The sequence below is a fragment of the Zosterops lateralis genome (assembly GCF_965231275.1).
Source record: "Zosterops lateralis genome assembly, chromosome: 6".
NCBI classification, from domain to species: Eukaryota; Metazoa; Chordata; class Aves; order Passeriformes; family Zosteropidae; genus Zosterops; species Zosterops lateralis.
This window is the reverse complement of record NC_139761.1, coordinates 6,510,586-6,527,689: the sequence shown is the minus strand read 5'-3', so window position 1 is coordinate 6,527,689 and position 17,104 is coordinate 6,510,586. Positions and strand designations below refer to the sequence as shown.

General features: G+C 42.2%; 1 protein-coding gene across 1 annotated transcript in view; it reads left to right on the top strand.

The window, feature by feature from the left end:
* KCNH5 (potassium voltage-gated channel subfamily H member 5) overlaps positions 1–17,104 on the top strand; it is a 147,654-nt gene that overhangs the window by 17,590 nt on the left and 112,960 nt on the right. Inside the window, exons 3-4 of the mRNA XM_083862923.1 lie at positions 848–954; positions 5,241–5,369. Coding sequence (XP_083719049.1) covers positions 848–954; positions 5,241–5,369 — 236 coding nt within the window. The remainder of the gene's footprint in view (positions 1–847; positions 955–5,240; positions 5,370–17,104) is intronic.

Sequence of the window (17,104 nt, the reverse complement as noted above, 5' to 3'; positions counted from 1 at the left end):
TTTCCTTACAAAGGATGTCAAAAGTAAGGTCAGGGGGCTGGGTTTGCTTACACCACCTGGAGGTCTGACCTGGAAAAGAATGCAAACATAAGATGGTTAAGTGGCAAGAAATAGCAGAGTTAAAATAAAGTTTTTATATTCTCAGCCTGGAGAGGGATGAGTCTCCAAAAGCTTTTTAGTATTTTCCACTGCACTATTAAGGAAATGCAGTATACAGTAAGGAAAATGAGGATGAATTTGGTTGTTGGTATTAGTGCAGACATAGCTACACATTGCAGTCATTGCTCCTCACTGTTTAAATCCTACCTCTATTTGTATTGGTATTTAGTAAAAGAATTCCAATTATCTCATTGTCCCAGATACATCTTGACAAGATTAGGCTTGCAGCCATCAGTTCAGCCAACAGCCTTTACCTGTAGTAGCTAAACATCCCTCCTCCAGAAGGATTTTCAGGAGGATTGAAAAAAATTTGGGAGATTTTAGAGGTTTTGTTCAATTTTCTCTGTTTTGACAGCAATACTGCCATGGCCTGCAGCTGTGGTGATAATGGCTTCATAAGGTGTCAGCTCTTTTTCCAACCATATATCCTTAAAGATATACTCAGTAAAGCACTTAATGAAGCATTATGTTGGATTTATTTGCAGTCATTTACAGTAAGAAGGTGGTCATGGTTCCTCGCTGCTGTAGGTGTCCTTGTGACACTCTAAATATTGAAATGGAGTGTAAATCATAATTAAACCTTGGTAAATGACAGTTCACAGCATCTTCCATGCTTTTGTTATTTAAGATGACTGTAACAATGTTGTTGCTTGTCTCAGTAAAAAAGAATTTTAATTTTTTTTTTCAGTTTTATGTATGGTGAACTGACAGACAAGAAGACCATTGAAAAAGTCCGACAAACTTTTGATAACTATGAGTCAAACTGCTTTGAAATTCTCCTCTACAAGAAAAACAGTATGTATACATTTGTGCGTGGTGCTGGGAGTGAAAAAGCATATTTAAAGTGTATAATAGACTGAAAGAAATTTTCATTCTGACATATGGGTAAATTTGGGGCAAGATTTGGAGGAGAAACAGGTATTTTGGTTACCACAGCTCAGGAAGAGAACTCTCTTTTCAGGCCAAGCATTCAGATTGCCAAGAATAGTAGTTGTTCCCTGCTGTCTCTAGTCTGACTCCTTCTTTCAAAAATAAATTTAGTTTTTTGAGGATTGTTTCCCTGCAGGGAAAACTGACTGGGTTAAGTGAAAAGAAATGCAGAATGAGGTTCCCCCACATCCCTCAGGAAACTCCCCCATGTCTCCACAAGTGAGAACCCAGGCCCTGGCTGCCGTCAGTGGCTGCTCCTGGCGGTGCCTCCCTGGTTGTAAACCAACACATACAAGCTCTGGGGAGAGTACTAGGCCTGGCACATAGCCCAGGGATTAGTTAAAAAACCAGGGACTTCCACAGCTTAATGAGATTCAGGGCCTGTGTTCCTTCTTCTTGGTGGCATTGGGTTGGCAGGAAGTTGCCAGAACTGGAGATTTTCTTCATTTTGTCTTAACCACGAGCTGTTCCAGTCATATTTTGTGTCCTGGGTTGTTGATTTTAGGGCACATCGTGAGCACAGCCCATGCTGTTGTGTGGCCTCGTGCTGGACTTGTGCATGGTGGACAGATCTGCTGAGCTTGTGGTTGTAATTCCTGTTGTTGTTAGTGGAAATGAACAACCTCCTTCACTAGCACAGACCATCTTCCCAGAATAGAAAGCCAAAATTCAGATTAAACGTGCTCCAGAGAAGGTGGTTCCTTTCCTCTGCACTGAATTAATCCAGTTGACTGGGTTGGTGGCCAAGAGCAGTCCAGGACCAATCCTGGTGGAGATGTTCTCTGCAGTTTGGCTCTCAGTGCCCTGCACACGGTGCAGGTTCTGTGGGGCTGGGGATCTTTCCCCCTGGTTCACCTGCCTGGAGCCCAGAATCTGAGCCATGCTTCCCCTAGGTGGGCTTTGGTGCTGGCATGGGATTGCCACAGCTTTTCCCTGCATGGTGTGGCTGAGGGAAGGGAATGCTGTGCCCCAGGAAAGAGCTCCCTGTGCCTGACTTCCTCATTTTACTGCAAACTCACTTAAACTTTTCATGACATTGAAGGGAGCATCCTGGACACCTCCTCTTATGCTTTACCTCTGTTTTCCCTTTTTAGACTAAATCTTCCTGTGTGGGCACTAAAATAGCAGGAAATGCCTGCAGAGTTCTCCAGTTCTGACTGCATCAAGGCATTTTAGCCAAGATGTTAATTAAAGAGAGAAACCAGAGCAGCTCTGAAGTCCAGCTGTTCCTGCAGGTGCCCAGGGGAGCCCTCCAAATGACCTCTTTTTGGTTCCCAAGCATATGGATGTGTCTGTTCCACAGATTTTCTGCTTCTCTTCCTGTTTCCTGTGCAGGTCACCTGGATGTCCCCTCACATCTGGGGAATTTCCTGAGACAGTCTCATGCTGGGTGTCTTTGCTGGTGGTGGTGCCCAGCACTGCCATGCCCTGTGTCCATGTGATTTCTAAAGTGGATCCAGAGACCCCGTGCTCTCCCCAGCCCTGGCTTCTCTTAGTAAATGCTGGAGCAGCTTTTGATCTAGAATGGGCCTGAATTAAATTCTTTTTTAAATTTTATTTATGTATAAAAAGAGAAAATCTTCTCTTGGTGACTTTTCTGTAACAAGGCAGACTCTTTTGCTTTGGGCTGTGGATTGTCTGCTGGAGCTTGATGATGCTGCAGAGATTTATTGAGCTGCAGTTGCCTTAATAAAATCTTCACCTTTGCCCAGATCCCCAAGCCTACACTTTCCATAAGTTATGGAGGATTACAGAAGGACTTTATGGAAAATTACTCAGTATTCCTCTCTGGGCTTGAGTCACTTCCCATCCATAACATGTGTTGTCAGCTTTCTTCTCCATCACCCAAAGCCCAGAACCTCAACCTCTCACTAATTCTAACAGGCTCACCTCTTGGCTCCAGCTCAAAACTGGTGAGCTCAGGGTTTTGCTTCCATCTGCCATTCTCTGAGCCTTGTGGGAGATGGTCCTTCAAGACCCTGCCTGCTTATCCTCCAGGCTGAAAATTGGAACAGAGAAGGAAATAAAGATTAGTTATCTGTTAGTATGAATGCACTTCTGCAGAGTGTAGGTGGTTACTCTGTGGAAGGGCTTGTGTTTATCACCCACATTAGCTTGCAGTGCCTTCAGAGCACCCTCCCACCCACATTTTCAAACTGTAGGTCCAGGTGTGCTGTGTATTTTTTATAATGGGGCACAATGTGGGTTGGCTTTTTTTTTTTTTTTTCCTTTACCCATTCCCTTCTGCTTCTGGCAGAGGAAGATTTTTGAGGTTTTCAGGTTGTTTTCCCATCCTTCTCTGCTGTGTTAGAGATGATCTTTAAGGGGCTGATGTTCTCTGGCAACATCTATTTGACTGCTGCCTTCACACTCCCCTTGGTGTTCCAACCCAGCTTGCAGGTTCCAGATTCAAGAAAGCTTGAAAGCTTGCTACAACTCTCTTCTGCTTTGTTGCATTCCCTTATTATTAGTCCTTACCTCTGCATACACAACTATTCACCAACCACACTAGACATGCCTGCATATACGTGTGTGTGTATATATATATATAGATATATATGTCTATGTATGCCTCTCTCTATATATGGTAATATTCAGGAAACCTATATGGTAATACTCAGGAAATCTCTTTACCTCCTTTTCCTCATTTTGCTGCTTCTACAGCAGTAGCCACCTTGCCTCTGTATTTGATTTTTGTCAGCACCCTTGTACAGGGTGTTTTGCCTACTTGCTTTCATCTCAAAGAGTACAATGGATTCCCAGGTGTAAGTGCAGGTTACTTCTCCAGAAAGCTGCAGCACTCTGTTTTAGTACATATGAGAAGTCTTTTGTCTTGGGTTAGCAACTGGGAATTAAGATCATCAAGTAATCAGCATAAAGGCTTTGGAATTATCACAGAAAGCAGTCTCACATCTCTCCCACTTCTCCAGTTTACTGGTGGTGAGTTACTGGTTTAATCCCGGTTGAATTTCAATAAACCCTTGTGGGTTTCAATCTTCCCCACAGCAGTCCTAGCCCAAATGGTTTTCTCTGCCCTCTGGGATCTATGCTGCAGCTCCTGGCACAGCTCCCAGACCTGGTGCATCAGAGAAAATTTGGGAGGAGGGGGGAGCAGTGCCCGTGTGGGATAACAGTGGGCAAGAGGCTCGTGTCAATGTGTCAGCTCCCAGGGAGCTCAGGAGAAAAGCCATTCTGTCAACTGGCTGAAAGCACATCAAATCCCAGAGGTAATTAGCTGGCTGTGGAGGCATTTATGGTGCAGCGTGTGTAGGTGCTCATTTGGGAGGGAGGGACATGGAGCTTTGCTGGATGGAGAACGTCTGACATTCACAGCCCTGCAGGGGAACAGGGTGTTTCTAGGAGAATTCCTCCAAGTGTTCTGGGGTTTCACACCTTGTGGAGCACACCTGGATGTGCCACATGTGTGTCAGCCTGGCAGACCAGCTTCAGCTCCTGAGCACCTTCAGGAGCCCTCTGCAAACGGGGGATTTACCAAAAGCCAAGCTGACCACTCCAAAACCAAGAGCTGTTTTGGGCTGTTTATTTAATGGATGGTAAGATTTGAAAAACACTTGGTTTCGTTTCAGAAGTTAAGCAGAGATAACTGCTGGGAGAGTGCTGCACTGGGCAGGGCAGTGAGGAGGTGTGACCTGAAACACAAAAAAGGAAATCAAATCTGATTTGTCCTGATAGGACATTGAGAGTCCAACTCAGGTCCTCTTAAATATAAAATTTGGAGCAATTCACAGTATAGTCCATCATTTTTTTATTTGATAGCTCCATATTTATATAAAGAGGCAATCAAAGATGCCATCCACCTGTGTTTTTCTCACCTTTCTACCTTTCAGACCTAAGTTTGTGTGACATGCTGGGAAAAAACAAGAGCAAGAGAGGAAGAACAGCACATTTATTTCAGAATGAATTTTTATATAGCTTCCTGTCTCTGTTTATCATCTAGTTAGATTAATGAAGCTGTAAAAATGGGAATATGTTGTTTTCCTTGGAGGAAGTAAAATTCAAAACTCTGGAAATCAAAAATACTGAGATACACACCTAAACTACGTGTGTGTTTTAATAATGTGTAAATGTTATGGGTTGGGGAATAGTTTATGATACACCACATTCCAATGTCACTTTTTTCTCTGCTCCAGGAACCCCAGTTTGGTTCTACATGCAAATTGCACCTATAAGAAATGAGCACGAAAAAGTGGTTTTGTTCTTGTGCACTTTTAAGGATATCACTTTATTCAAGCAACCGATCGAAGATGATTCAACAAAAGGTAAACATTAAATACATTCTTATTTTTTGTGAATGATAGAAGTAAATGTTTGAGCTCAGACCTGTCACAGGGATGTGTCATGTCTGTGACCTGTGTCTTGAGCTGAGGAAATGTTTCGTGACCTGTCAGAGTTTCAATGCCACTGTCCTAAATTATTTAAAAAAAATAGGATAAATCACCATGAGTGGAAATTCCCTACCAATGTTTTTCTAGAGTCACAAGCCTTCTTTTTCCTTTGTAATTCACTTCTTCATCACTACAGCTGGCACTTTCTAAAAATTACACACTTTTGAGTCATTTTCTGTTACGGGACAGGTGTTATCTTTTCAGGAAAAAAGAATTCTGGCTCCTTGTGATGAGATGCTGATATTTTTTCCCCATTCTCCCTCTTGGAGGTGAAATGTGAAAGAAGCAGCTTGCTTGAGTCATTTATTGCTGCTCAGGAGTGATGACTGCATGGCAGTGGGCATCGTGCTTGTTACTTATCAGCTGCAGGGTGGGATTTTGTTGGGATGCTCTTGGCACTGAACAGCTCACGGCCAGACCTGCAGCCTTGGAGGAGAAATTGGTGGGGAAAGGTACAGAAGATCTGGCAGCATCATGCTCTGCTTTAGTCACAAAACATGTGTCTTGTGTCAGGTTTACATGTGTATTGCTTTGGGTGAAACAATGCATGTTACATAAAGGATATTATCCATGTCTCTTGGAAGTTGCCTCCTGGTGATTAATTCTTTACTATGTTTTTCCCTTCATGCTTGAAGAAGGCTTGATATCTCACCTGGAGCTGGTGTGCTCTTCTTTAGGATAACGTTGGTGTCATTTGAATGCAAACAGCGTTCAAAGTAATTTCTTAATATCTAGAAAGCACTTATTGCAAGTGTTTGGATAACTGAAAAGTCAGTTTATAAAGGCAGACTTAAAATGAAAGACTCTCCTCCCAGCTAACACTAAATAAGACTATTTTTTTTTTTTTTTTGTCAAGAGAGTATTATCCATAAAATTATAAGATCCTGATATAGGAATACCTCCTCAGCCATCATAAACTTTATTGCCTCTACAATTTAGCTAGCAACCTGCACATGTTCTTTATTTCAATTTCAGCTCCATAATGTGGAATTCTTCTGCCTGGAAATAATCTGAGTTTTTTTAGGGTAAATGCCAATTAATTAAAAGGACTTTATAGGTATCTAAAAACATAGGACCAGCTCCTTGCTGCAGTGTATGTAATACACAGGGTAAGCTCATCAAGGAAAAAGCCAGTCTTTGCAAGAATCCTCTTGTAAGGTTTCCTGTTTGATGCATTTTAGGGGAACCAAGATGTATCTCACATGAAACCAGCTCCCAAATCCCCCCTTTTTCCCCTGCTCTGCCCCACTTCCCGCACGACTGAGTCACACTGAGAAGTGTTGGACTGCAGCACGACAGAGAAAACGTACTGAAGGTGGTTCTCAAATGCAGAAATGATGAATGTTGCCTCCTTTGGAATCTCAGCCAGAGAGATTCAAACTCTGCTGCCTTCCCTTGGGAGGCAGGAATGTGCTCCAGGGGCTCATCTCTTCCCTTCCCTATCTTGTGGCTGAGGAGGAGCAGAACCCATGTGAATCCAGAACAGGAATATCTGTTCCTATGGGAAAGAGCAATAGCAGTGAAATGCAAGACTTGCGTGCTGCTGCTCTGCACTGAAGGGCACCATTAGTTAAAATGCCAGGTATTAATGGTGGACATCATGAAATATTGCACTCAGCAGCCAAAGAGGTTTGGCTCTGTGTCTAAAGAACCCTTTACTTCTGTCAAAGTCATACCATAAAGCCCCTAAAACTCAAACAGAATATCACAGAGCCAGTGCAGCCACATTTCCCACATTCTATGCTTTTAAAGCATAGAATTGGAGCCTTAAGAATCTGCTCAGGGTGCTTTGATTAGAGCATTGAAGAGCATTGATCTGTGCCTCCAACAAACCTCATCATTACAAACCACCGACCCGATTTTTCTTCTGCTTCTGTATAAATTAAAGCTTGTCTTTTGCATCCTTGATATAAGGAAAACACATTCAAATATTTGCAGCACTTTACCACAGGGGTGGGAAAACAGCCCTGTTGCATTACCCTGTGGGTCTCTGGGATCCCACAGCACTGGGATTATAGTGTTTTTGTGTCAGACATGGTGCTATGAGAGATACATAATTCATTGTCCCTGCAGATAACATTACAACGTGCTTAGAAGCTGCCAGGCCACTTTCTTTTTGAGTTATGAGATTGGTAAACATATACGTTCAAATGTAGTGGAGAATTTTTAAAGTCTCGTGGAAAAGAGTTTCAATAAAATACTGCTGCTGTTGGGTGCTGGGATTTGCCATTGAAAGGGCTATTTTTAAATTTTTTTTTAAAGAAGGATATTTTTTAAGAAATTCTGCCAGGACCATGCAATACATAATACATAACTATGGTGCAGATGAGTTACTGTGTGTTACTTATGGGAGCAGTAAATCTGAGATAAAAAATTCAGCAGGAATAAAATATTGATGCCATTATGCAATAATCTCTCCATACCAAAACGTCCTGCACCGTTCGAAGGTGTGTTGCTTTGTTGTGATGCTTCAGCATATCACACTTTTGTATTTAAATCATGGCACTGATTGTATCTACAATGCAGAGCACCTGTGTGTCCCCACTCCTGGAAATTCCTGGTTGGGTTGGCCAGATGATCTGGCATCTCGTGGAGACCTTGCCAGGGAACAGCAGGTTTGGGGGACGGGGAGTGGTGCTGAGGATGCAGATCTGCCCAAAAGTGTTGAGCAGCTTGTGGGGTTTCTGAAAACAGGACAGACAAATGAAACAGTTGTCTCACATTGCCAGGGTGAAGTGGGAATTTTTTTTTCCTGATGTGGGCTTAAAAACATTTTTGTTGAGTGCAAAAAAATGCAGTTGACTTCACGGGGACAAGCCCTGTGTGAGCAGGGGGAGTCAGAGAGGTCTGGGACACTGTGACAGATGGTGTGTGTCTCTGCTTACCTGTGTGCTCACCACTTGCTCTGTTAATGCTGAAAGGAGGAGGATGAGGGGGAGGAAGAAGGGAGGAGGAGGGAGCTTTGCTTGCCAGAGGCAGTAACAGTAATGAAAATTTTTCCTGGGCTCACCCAGGAGGCTGTAAATTTGCTGCAGACCAGCAAGCTGGTGAAACTTACTGGACTGTAAGCAAGACTGGAGAAAAGGGATATTTAAAAGCCACCTTCCTCTCATAAAATACAATGACAGAGATCAAAACCCTTGTTTTCTGAGAGGGTACAGGCAGTCGACGCTAAAGATTGGACTGACTTGTTTTCCTGTTACTTGTGCTCCAATCTATTATTGCTGGGTGATGCGTGGGAGACCTATGATGTATGGCAATGTAACAGTGACCAGAAAGTGCTGTAAAGCCATTCCTTGTAAATGGAAAATTACTTTAGAAAGTGTCTAACCAGTCAAAAGTGTCAAAACCCCCCCAGCAACTCCAGCAGATGCAGCGAAAACGATGATGGAAGAAAGGCTCAGCCTCCTGGTTGATGTGTTCCCTCCTGGGTGAAGGTGCCAGAGGCAGCTGTGGGGGTCTGGAGGATAGAGAGAACACCCTCCATTGGTTTGTTTTTTGATTTATGGTGCCCCAGCTCCTGAGCCAGTGGCTGATGAACTGTGCATGAGAGCAGAAGAAGAGGTGTGAGAATTCATGCTGAGGCAGGAGGCGATGGCTGCACTTGGTGGTCACTGGCCAGTGCCTTATTTCCTGATGAAGGAGCTGTGCTGTGTTTGTCTGATCTGTCCTTCCCTTCTCCTGCTCCTCTTTGCTAATATGAACATTTGTCTGATGTGGATTCAGAGGCAAGCAGCAGGTCCCACCTGTGGTGGCAGAGGGCCAGATCCCCAGGTGTCCTGGCTCCAGGCCATGCACAGCAGAGGTGGAAGGCCATTACAAGCATATGAAAGATCCTATTATGTATTTTCTTCAAGCGAATAAAACCCAAAGAATCTTTTTTTTTAATGTTTGTACCATTGTTGGGTCACAGTTGGATGCTTTTATCAGCTTGCTGAGCTTTTATTCTGTCTTTACCCAATGGCCTTTTAAAAACATCTGAAGACTTTCAATTCCTCCAAAGACACACAGTGGTAATAATCTTCTGTTTATTTGTCAGGAAAAGAATGAAGCCATTTTTCTGGGCCCTAACTATTAGAAGGGTGAACGGGGCCACTTAAAATGTTAACGCCATTTGAAGCCAGGAGTGCTGTAGATTCTATTGAACAGAAAGTTTAAGTATAGAAAAATAATAAAAAAAGACCAGCATTTTTGGTTAATAGTGGAGTTTCACCTGGTTGTGCCATGTTTTTATTCCCTTTGTTATCACCAGTGAAGAAAAAACATGACCTTTGTGTAAACTCTAGAATTTTTTATTTTTTTTTTTTAGCTAGGATTCTCACTGGTTATCTGGACTCTCTGTGGAGCGAAGTATCAGGCTTGTCACATCTGGAGTGATGGGGAAGTTCTAGTGAATAATGGTGGGATGTTGGATCAGGATGCAAAGTTGTGTTAACGAGCCCTCACAACTCAGGACACTGTGCTGTTAACAGATGGGATCAGGAAATGGCACAGCAGGATCCTGAAGTTGCTTTTTAATTTTTTTTTTCCTTTTCACTTGATAGAGCCAGACTCTGATAATCAAGTCTGTCTGGGACAATGCTGTAATGCTTTCAGTGATATAACTCTTTATGATTATATAATTCTATATAATGATACAACTCTATCTCAGAGTGTGACAGGGCTATAAAAAGTGTAGTAGTTGCAGAAATACTCACTTATGGCTTGCTAATCCTTGCTAAGCCTATAATTCTGATCCTTTTTTATCTTTAATAAGTGCAAGTTATTAAGCATATATAACTAGTTGCACATGGGAACCTTTTTTTCCTTGAGGGGGTATCAATCCTGGTGATAATAGAAGAAGTGGGTGGAGGGATTAGAGCATGAAAATAAGGTTTCTACCTTTAGCTGAAGCACAGTGTACCCTGTTGAGTACATCACATTGACAGTAATCCATCACAGTAATTTAATAAGTTACAATTTGGATATCCTTAACATGTTTTTATTGCACTTTTCTGTGGCTGTAATAACAAGGGTCTCACTGCAATAGAGACCCATTTGTCCTCATGCTGCTTCCTTTTGCTGTGATCTGCAGTTTCACTCCCTTCCAGGCAGCAAGGAGATCACCTCCATTTCTCCATTCTCCCCTGGGTCTAGAGGGCAGCATCCAGGGACTCCTGGGCTGGGAGAAAGGATTTTGGTGGGGGGGGGCGTGGAATGACAAGAATGGGCATTTGCCAGGACACCCAGGTGGGTTTTCAGTGCCAGGAGCAGACAACTCCATGCAATGATGCTCAGAGATAATCTCTTCTAGTATTTAGATAGTTAGATAATATTTAGATAAAATACTGTTTTAGATAGTATTTTAAACCATCCATTTGGGATAGGCACAGCTTGCCAGTAACCTGGAGGACCTTCCAAGGTCGCTTTTTTCCTATTCCTGCAGGACAAACATCCCTGTTATTTATCCCAGTTATGTCTTCAGTGACGTGCTGCTGGCACTTTCTGCAGACACTGCACAGGCTGAATAGTCACAGAGAGAGTTGTTTCCTCACTTTTAGGAGTGATGCTCCAAGGCTTTATTTTCACTCCCCCTTCCCTCTCTGTATCCTTTTTTGCTTTACTGCTGCTGGAGACCCACGGTGATGAAGAAGAGGGAATTTCCATATCCAGGGTTGTTTGGTTTCTTTCACAGAAATGAAATACTTTTTTTCTGAATCTGATACAGCCTTTGGAGCCCTTTGCGTGTTCCATCAGCAACCCATCAATGCACATTAACTGTCTGCAAATTTCTGGAAGTTTAATGTGCAGTGAAAATGAAATCCCATTGAAATGAAATCTAACCCTGTGAGAGAATGAATTAAAATGGAAGCTGATCTTTGAAGCAGCAGCTGTTTGTAGATGGATACACTTTGTGTGTAGAAAACAGAACACTCATCAGCCAAATCTAAAATAATAAGTATAAATGTAGTGGAGTTTAAAAGTCTGATCTGTGTAACACAAGGCATTCCACTTCACTAAGTTGCTCCTCTGCTGAACCCATGAACTTGTGTGTAACTAAATCATTCTCTCCAGGGAGGCATCCAGTATAGATTTAGAAGAGGCTGAGCATTCACTACATTACTTGATTTTTTTGTGCTTCTCCATTGCACTTCTGGCATTAAAAAAGTGTCAAATTAGCCTGGCTTCAGCTTCTTGCAGTGGCATCTTCTTATGTCTTATTTTTCACTGTATTAAGTCCCACTAAGGCATTTACACATATAATCACCTCATCACTGCGCCTTCATTTGATAAAGTAAATGAGTTCAGCTCCTTAAACCTCTGTCTAGACTGAATTTGGAGGTCTGGTGATGGCAGATAGGTGGATGTTTTAGCTGCCCTTTAATCCAGCTCACTGGCAGCAGTAGGGATGAAGCTGTGGTGGCCTGGATTCAGGCTCCCAGGTCCCCAGTGAGTTTCTGCAGTAATTACTGTGGCTGGGTGGGTTTCCAGCTAATTCCTCACTACTGCCCATCCTCCAAGCCCAGTTCTTACTGTTATGTATTCAAGGAGGAGGTGACTTTTTACCAAAGCCAATTAATTGCTGAGTTGTTCATCTACCAGGACTTCTGGATCCTTTCCAGAACTGTTTTTTGCTTGGGACATTTCCCCCTCCCATGCTGGAGTTACAGTTTTCATTGCTTTTCTCTGTTTTCCATTTAAAATCTGTTTTAATGGCACATGCCCAGTTATCAAGCACACCATCCTGTTTGACTGTCCTGAGTGCTGTTTAACATTCCTCTAATCCTCCTGTCATTTGACACTTCTATCAGTCATTTTATAAAGACTTTTAAACCCTGGAGACAAGCACTGAATAGGATGCTGGGCCACTGGTGTCCAGAAGGCTCCCAGTAATAAATTTTTGTTATTTTCCACTGCTCCTTGTTTGATACTTGCAAAGTAACAATTGTACATTTACAAAAAGTACATTTAACCTGTAATTTACTGAACTGTGTGGCCTCAATATCTCACTGAGTGTGTCACACAAGGGTCAGTTTGGTGAAGGTTGCTGTGCAAGAGGCTTTGGCCACTCTGTGTCTCTGGGGTGACTTAAATGCAGAACCAGGATGAGGTGATGACATGGGATGAGCACTTTTCTATCTGACCACCCCTTAAAACCCTTGGCTGACTTTTACAGTAATTAGTATTTTCTTTTTTCTCCTTCTTCTTCCCCAAATTTGCACCTGTTTTTTATACACTTCTTGGAAGAAATTCCCCAGTGGCCCTGTGTTTGTGTATAAAGTTTAACCTTATTTGCAGAAAAGTAAAATGTAAGAGGTTGTGCACTGCACATTTAAGGCTATCTGAGAATTAAATTAAAAAATATATTGTAATTTTAAAATGTGCACCTAGTGTAGTCTAGAGTTATATAAATCTTAGCTCTTCTTATCAGTAGATCTCAAAATGGCTTGCAAATTAGGTAATTAGCATTATCTTCATTTTAAGGAGGAGAAACTGAAGCTCAGAGAGATGAAATGATATGCCCAAGATTACCCATTAGTTCTTCATCCATACTGAACTCCCCAGCAGCTGCAGTGGGTGGATGGTAACTGGGAAGACAACACTGAGCAAGAAGGGAGTTGGATGTAAAAATTATCCCAGGAGTGCAGTGCATTATCAGACAGTGGAACACACAGAGTTTCAATTCCAAAAATGTATCCCAATATTTTGAACTTTATTTTTTATAGACTCTAACTCCAGAAATATTTTTACTGCACCATGGGAATGGTTGAACGTTGTTTGACTCTTAATCTGTTTATTTAGGAATCCTGTTTATTCCTCTCTCTCTCTAAAAACCCAATAGTAGGATTATTAATTTTTTCAAAGAGACAGTGAGCTCTTTCAGACATACTTTGCCTGCAGTAAAGAGCAAACATCCAGCCATTGTCATGATTTTACTGCATGAAAGTCTAGAAATAGTTGGGATTTAAATGTGCTAACTATTTATGCCAAAGGATGATCCGTGTTACCAATTGAATTCCACACTTCCTAACTCTGAGCAGTGCTAGCTCTTTGCTCTTGTGGGTAAATCATAAACGATACATTATTTAAGCACTCTGCACTGTTTTGTGCTTCACAATGAGATCAGCAACCTTTCCATGGTCGGGATCTGTTCCCTGTGCTCTTGCAGGCAGGAATCAACACAAGCACTGCTGGAATTGTCCTCTGCAATTTTTTTTTTTTTTAAATTTTTTAAATTTTTTTTATTTTTATTTTATTATTTTTTTTTTCCACACAGACTATAATTCTTAACCCAAATGTATTCCCTGCAGTCTAAGGTAGGGGATAATTCCCTGTTATACTGGTTTAAAAGTCATCATTATTTAAGACCAGACAAACCCTGACAAAAAGGTTAATTGTGACCCAGTAGAACTACACTGATACTTTATTAGGGGGACCTAGACATGTCTAGGTTTTTCAGAGCAAGTGCACCATAAAGGACATTAACATTTCACCTTGAGATTTTAAACTCTTCATAAACTCTGATGTATGGATTTAGCTTTAAAATAAGGTAATATAGTTCACAGACTAATTTTGTTTTTCAGTGTGGCTGCTAGCTGGGTGGTTAGAGCTGCATTTGGAACTGTACACAAACCCAGTCAGAGAGACTGCAAATTTACAACTCCTAATTAAATTATGGTGAGAGTTCTAAAGGTTTTATCCCTTTAGAATATTTAGTTATATTTAAAATTACTTTCTGTTTTGAGCTTGGAAATCCTTCTGATTCCAAGGTTTTTGTCTCCACATAACCTTTAGGAAAGAGTCTTAGATGTCTTTTTTAAGTTAAATGATTCAATGATTCTGTCTCATCCATTCCAGCATCACTTCTGCTTGGGGAAGCCTCCCTTGCTGCACTTTCTTTGAACAGATTTTACTCTGGTTCTTTCTATGCTCTGTAACAACATCTTGGACCTGGCTGGTGTTTCTCCTCACCCAGGGAAGGCAGCAGAGATGAGGAGAGATGCTGGAGATGGGTGGGGGTGTTTGTGTGCTGCCTCCATCTGCAGGGTGGGTTGTTGGGAAAGGAGGCTGGTGACCCAGAAGGGCAGAGAGAGAGGCCCCTGTGGCAGTGCAAGGGTGCAGCTGGCAGGAATGTGACAGTGTGAAGTCTCTAAATGAGTCCTGGAAAGGATTTTGCACACAGAGGAAGCAGCAGTGGAGGGGAGGTCTGTGGAGAGCTGCTGCCACAGAGCTGAGCTCATCCCAGCTGTCCAGTGTAAAACAGCGTGATGGATTGGGGGTGTCAGGGACAAAGATGTGTGGGCAGAGTACTGCTCTTGTTGGAGGAGTCCTGATGGAAAGGCATGTGCTGTTGTGGGTGGGATAGTTTGGACTTTCTGATAGTGGAGAGACAAAAGGATCAAGTTCTAACCTTGAAATACCATTTCCCCCTCAGGCACTGAGTAGTTTCTGTAGTGGTGTATGAATCTATACATCCATACACCACTGAGTGGCTAAATGAGCTCCTCAGACCCTTCTGGAAAGCTTTTCCTTGTCTGAGGAGGTGTTTGGGTGCTCTGTCTGCTCCACCTGACTATTGCCTACCTCCCCCTCGTGGTCCTGCATTCCCCCAGACATCCTGTCACAACATCAACAGCTTCAACCAGTGTCACAGCATCTAAGGTTTAGAAAAAAAAACCTTTTTAAAAATTAATTTGATATTCCTGGTTTTATTTCTCTTCAGAGAAACCTCTGGCTCAGCTGTTGTGTGAAGGACGTCACAAAGTCATCTCTGTCTCAGTTAGACCCACAGTCAGGGGCTGTCAAATTGGCAGTCCTGTTTAGGGCAAGCGACATGGAGAATAGTGGATGTAAAATATTTAATTGTGTCTAAAATGCATGGAGGAAGAAGGAATTTGCCTTCTTGGAAGGGCAGCATTACAGTGGGGCCAAGGCAGACACTAGTTTAGCCCTCGTCTATCAGCATGCTTGCCTTCTTCAGGTCCTGTCCTTGTGAGTGTTAAACCTCCAGTTTACTGAGAATGCAGTAATTTTACTCTGAATAATGGATAGAAACAGGCAAATATTTTGCTAGGTTCCTGTTTAAGAGATCATTGTTTTGGATCCTGAGAATGAGTGGGTTTTTTTTAAAGCACGGGAATAAATACTTCTTATTTTGTCTCTGGATAAGAAAGTAATTAAAGAGAACCAGGGGGAACAATAATTTTATTTATATACTATTCCAGATTTTTCCATTTGAGGTGGCTCACATCTTTTTGGGGAACACCCAGTTTAACTGCTTGTAAGGAGAAGCAGCTGCTGGCCTGATCTGGTGTGTGATCTGATGATGCTTTTCCCCCCAAGAATCTGAGTGCCATGGTGCAAGTTCAGGGTGCTGTTTTTCAGGCAGAGCTGTGGACAAAAGATGCAATCCAGCTGAGCTGAAAAGAGCATCAGGAGTGTTGCATTTTCTCACGAGTACATTTTTGTTTTTGCCCCTCTTGCACCTGCTATTTGTGAGTTTCCTTTACTCCTTCCAGACTGAAAATATCTGTGAGGACAGGCGGTCACTAATACTTGTGATAAAATTACCATTCTTTTCAAGTGTCTGTCTCTAGAGGAAAAGAAAGGAGGGAATCGTTTGAAGAACCATTGACAGCAGTAGGCAGCTATGCAAATTTTCCCTGGTCTATTTAAACATACACATTGGTTTTAAATATAATTCTGAACTTGTCTGGTCTACAACAAGGTCAAGAAAGAGAGAAATGTACCCTGTACAGATTATTTCAGACACGAGGCAGCCTGTATACATTTTCACCTTCCCACTCATAACCCAGCATCTTGCTGTTGCTGTGTTTTTAATTCTCTTGGGTTGTAAATAGGAGACAAAAGAACCTGGTACTTTTTTCACACTATTGCAGGTGGATGGATTGGAGCAGGTAAAATAATGCTGGACTTGGTGCTGAATTGGAGGAAAAAAGTCATGTTAGTATATTCTGTGCTTCCAATGTCCAGAATCGTGGGCTTCACAGGGCTGAAAGAAATGGGAAAATGTGAAGCTTCTAAATGAGGCTGGAAGGGTTTTGTAGAAAGTCTGGTCTGGTGCAAAGCAAAGCTTTGGTCTTGGTGGAGAAAGGACATGATGAAATGGCTTGTCCTGTGAAAAGAAAAGGTCAGAGCAGATGAGCAGAGTGGTAACCTTCAATGCTAAAATGTGTGGCTTCTTTTCTTTCACATGACATTGATGATCTCACATGGTGGTAAAGAAGGATTTGAAAGAAATTGTAGTTTTTCCTTTCTTTTTATTTTTTCAGCAAAAGGATTGTTCTTGTCTGGTACACAGCTTACTGCTCCATCTTCCCTAACTCCCCTAGGAATTCTGCATTTGTGGTTAATGTAGGACAAAAGTTTTTCTTACCTAAATCAGTGACAAGGCATTTCTTACCAGTTCTGCTTTTACAAGAGAAGCATTTTAACCCCCATATTTTTATGAGTGGGATCACTCAGTCTGCAAAGCACCATGACAAAGGATTTCTAGAGAGTACACAAAGCCATCTCCTGTCATTGCCAGCCTCTGACTCTTCTCCAAATCCTCCTCCAACTGGACATGGTACGGCAGGAACTGGCCTCAATCCTCAGTGAGGAGGAGG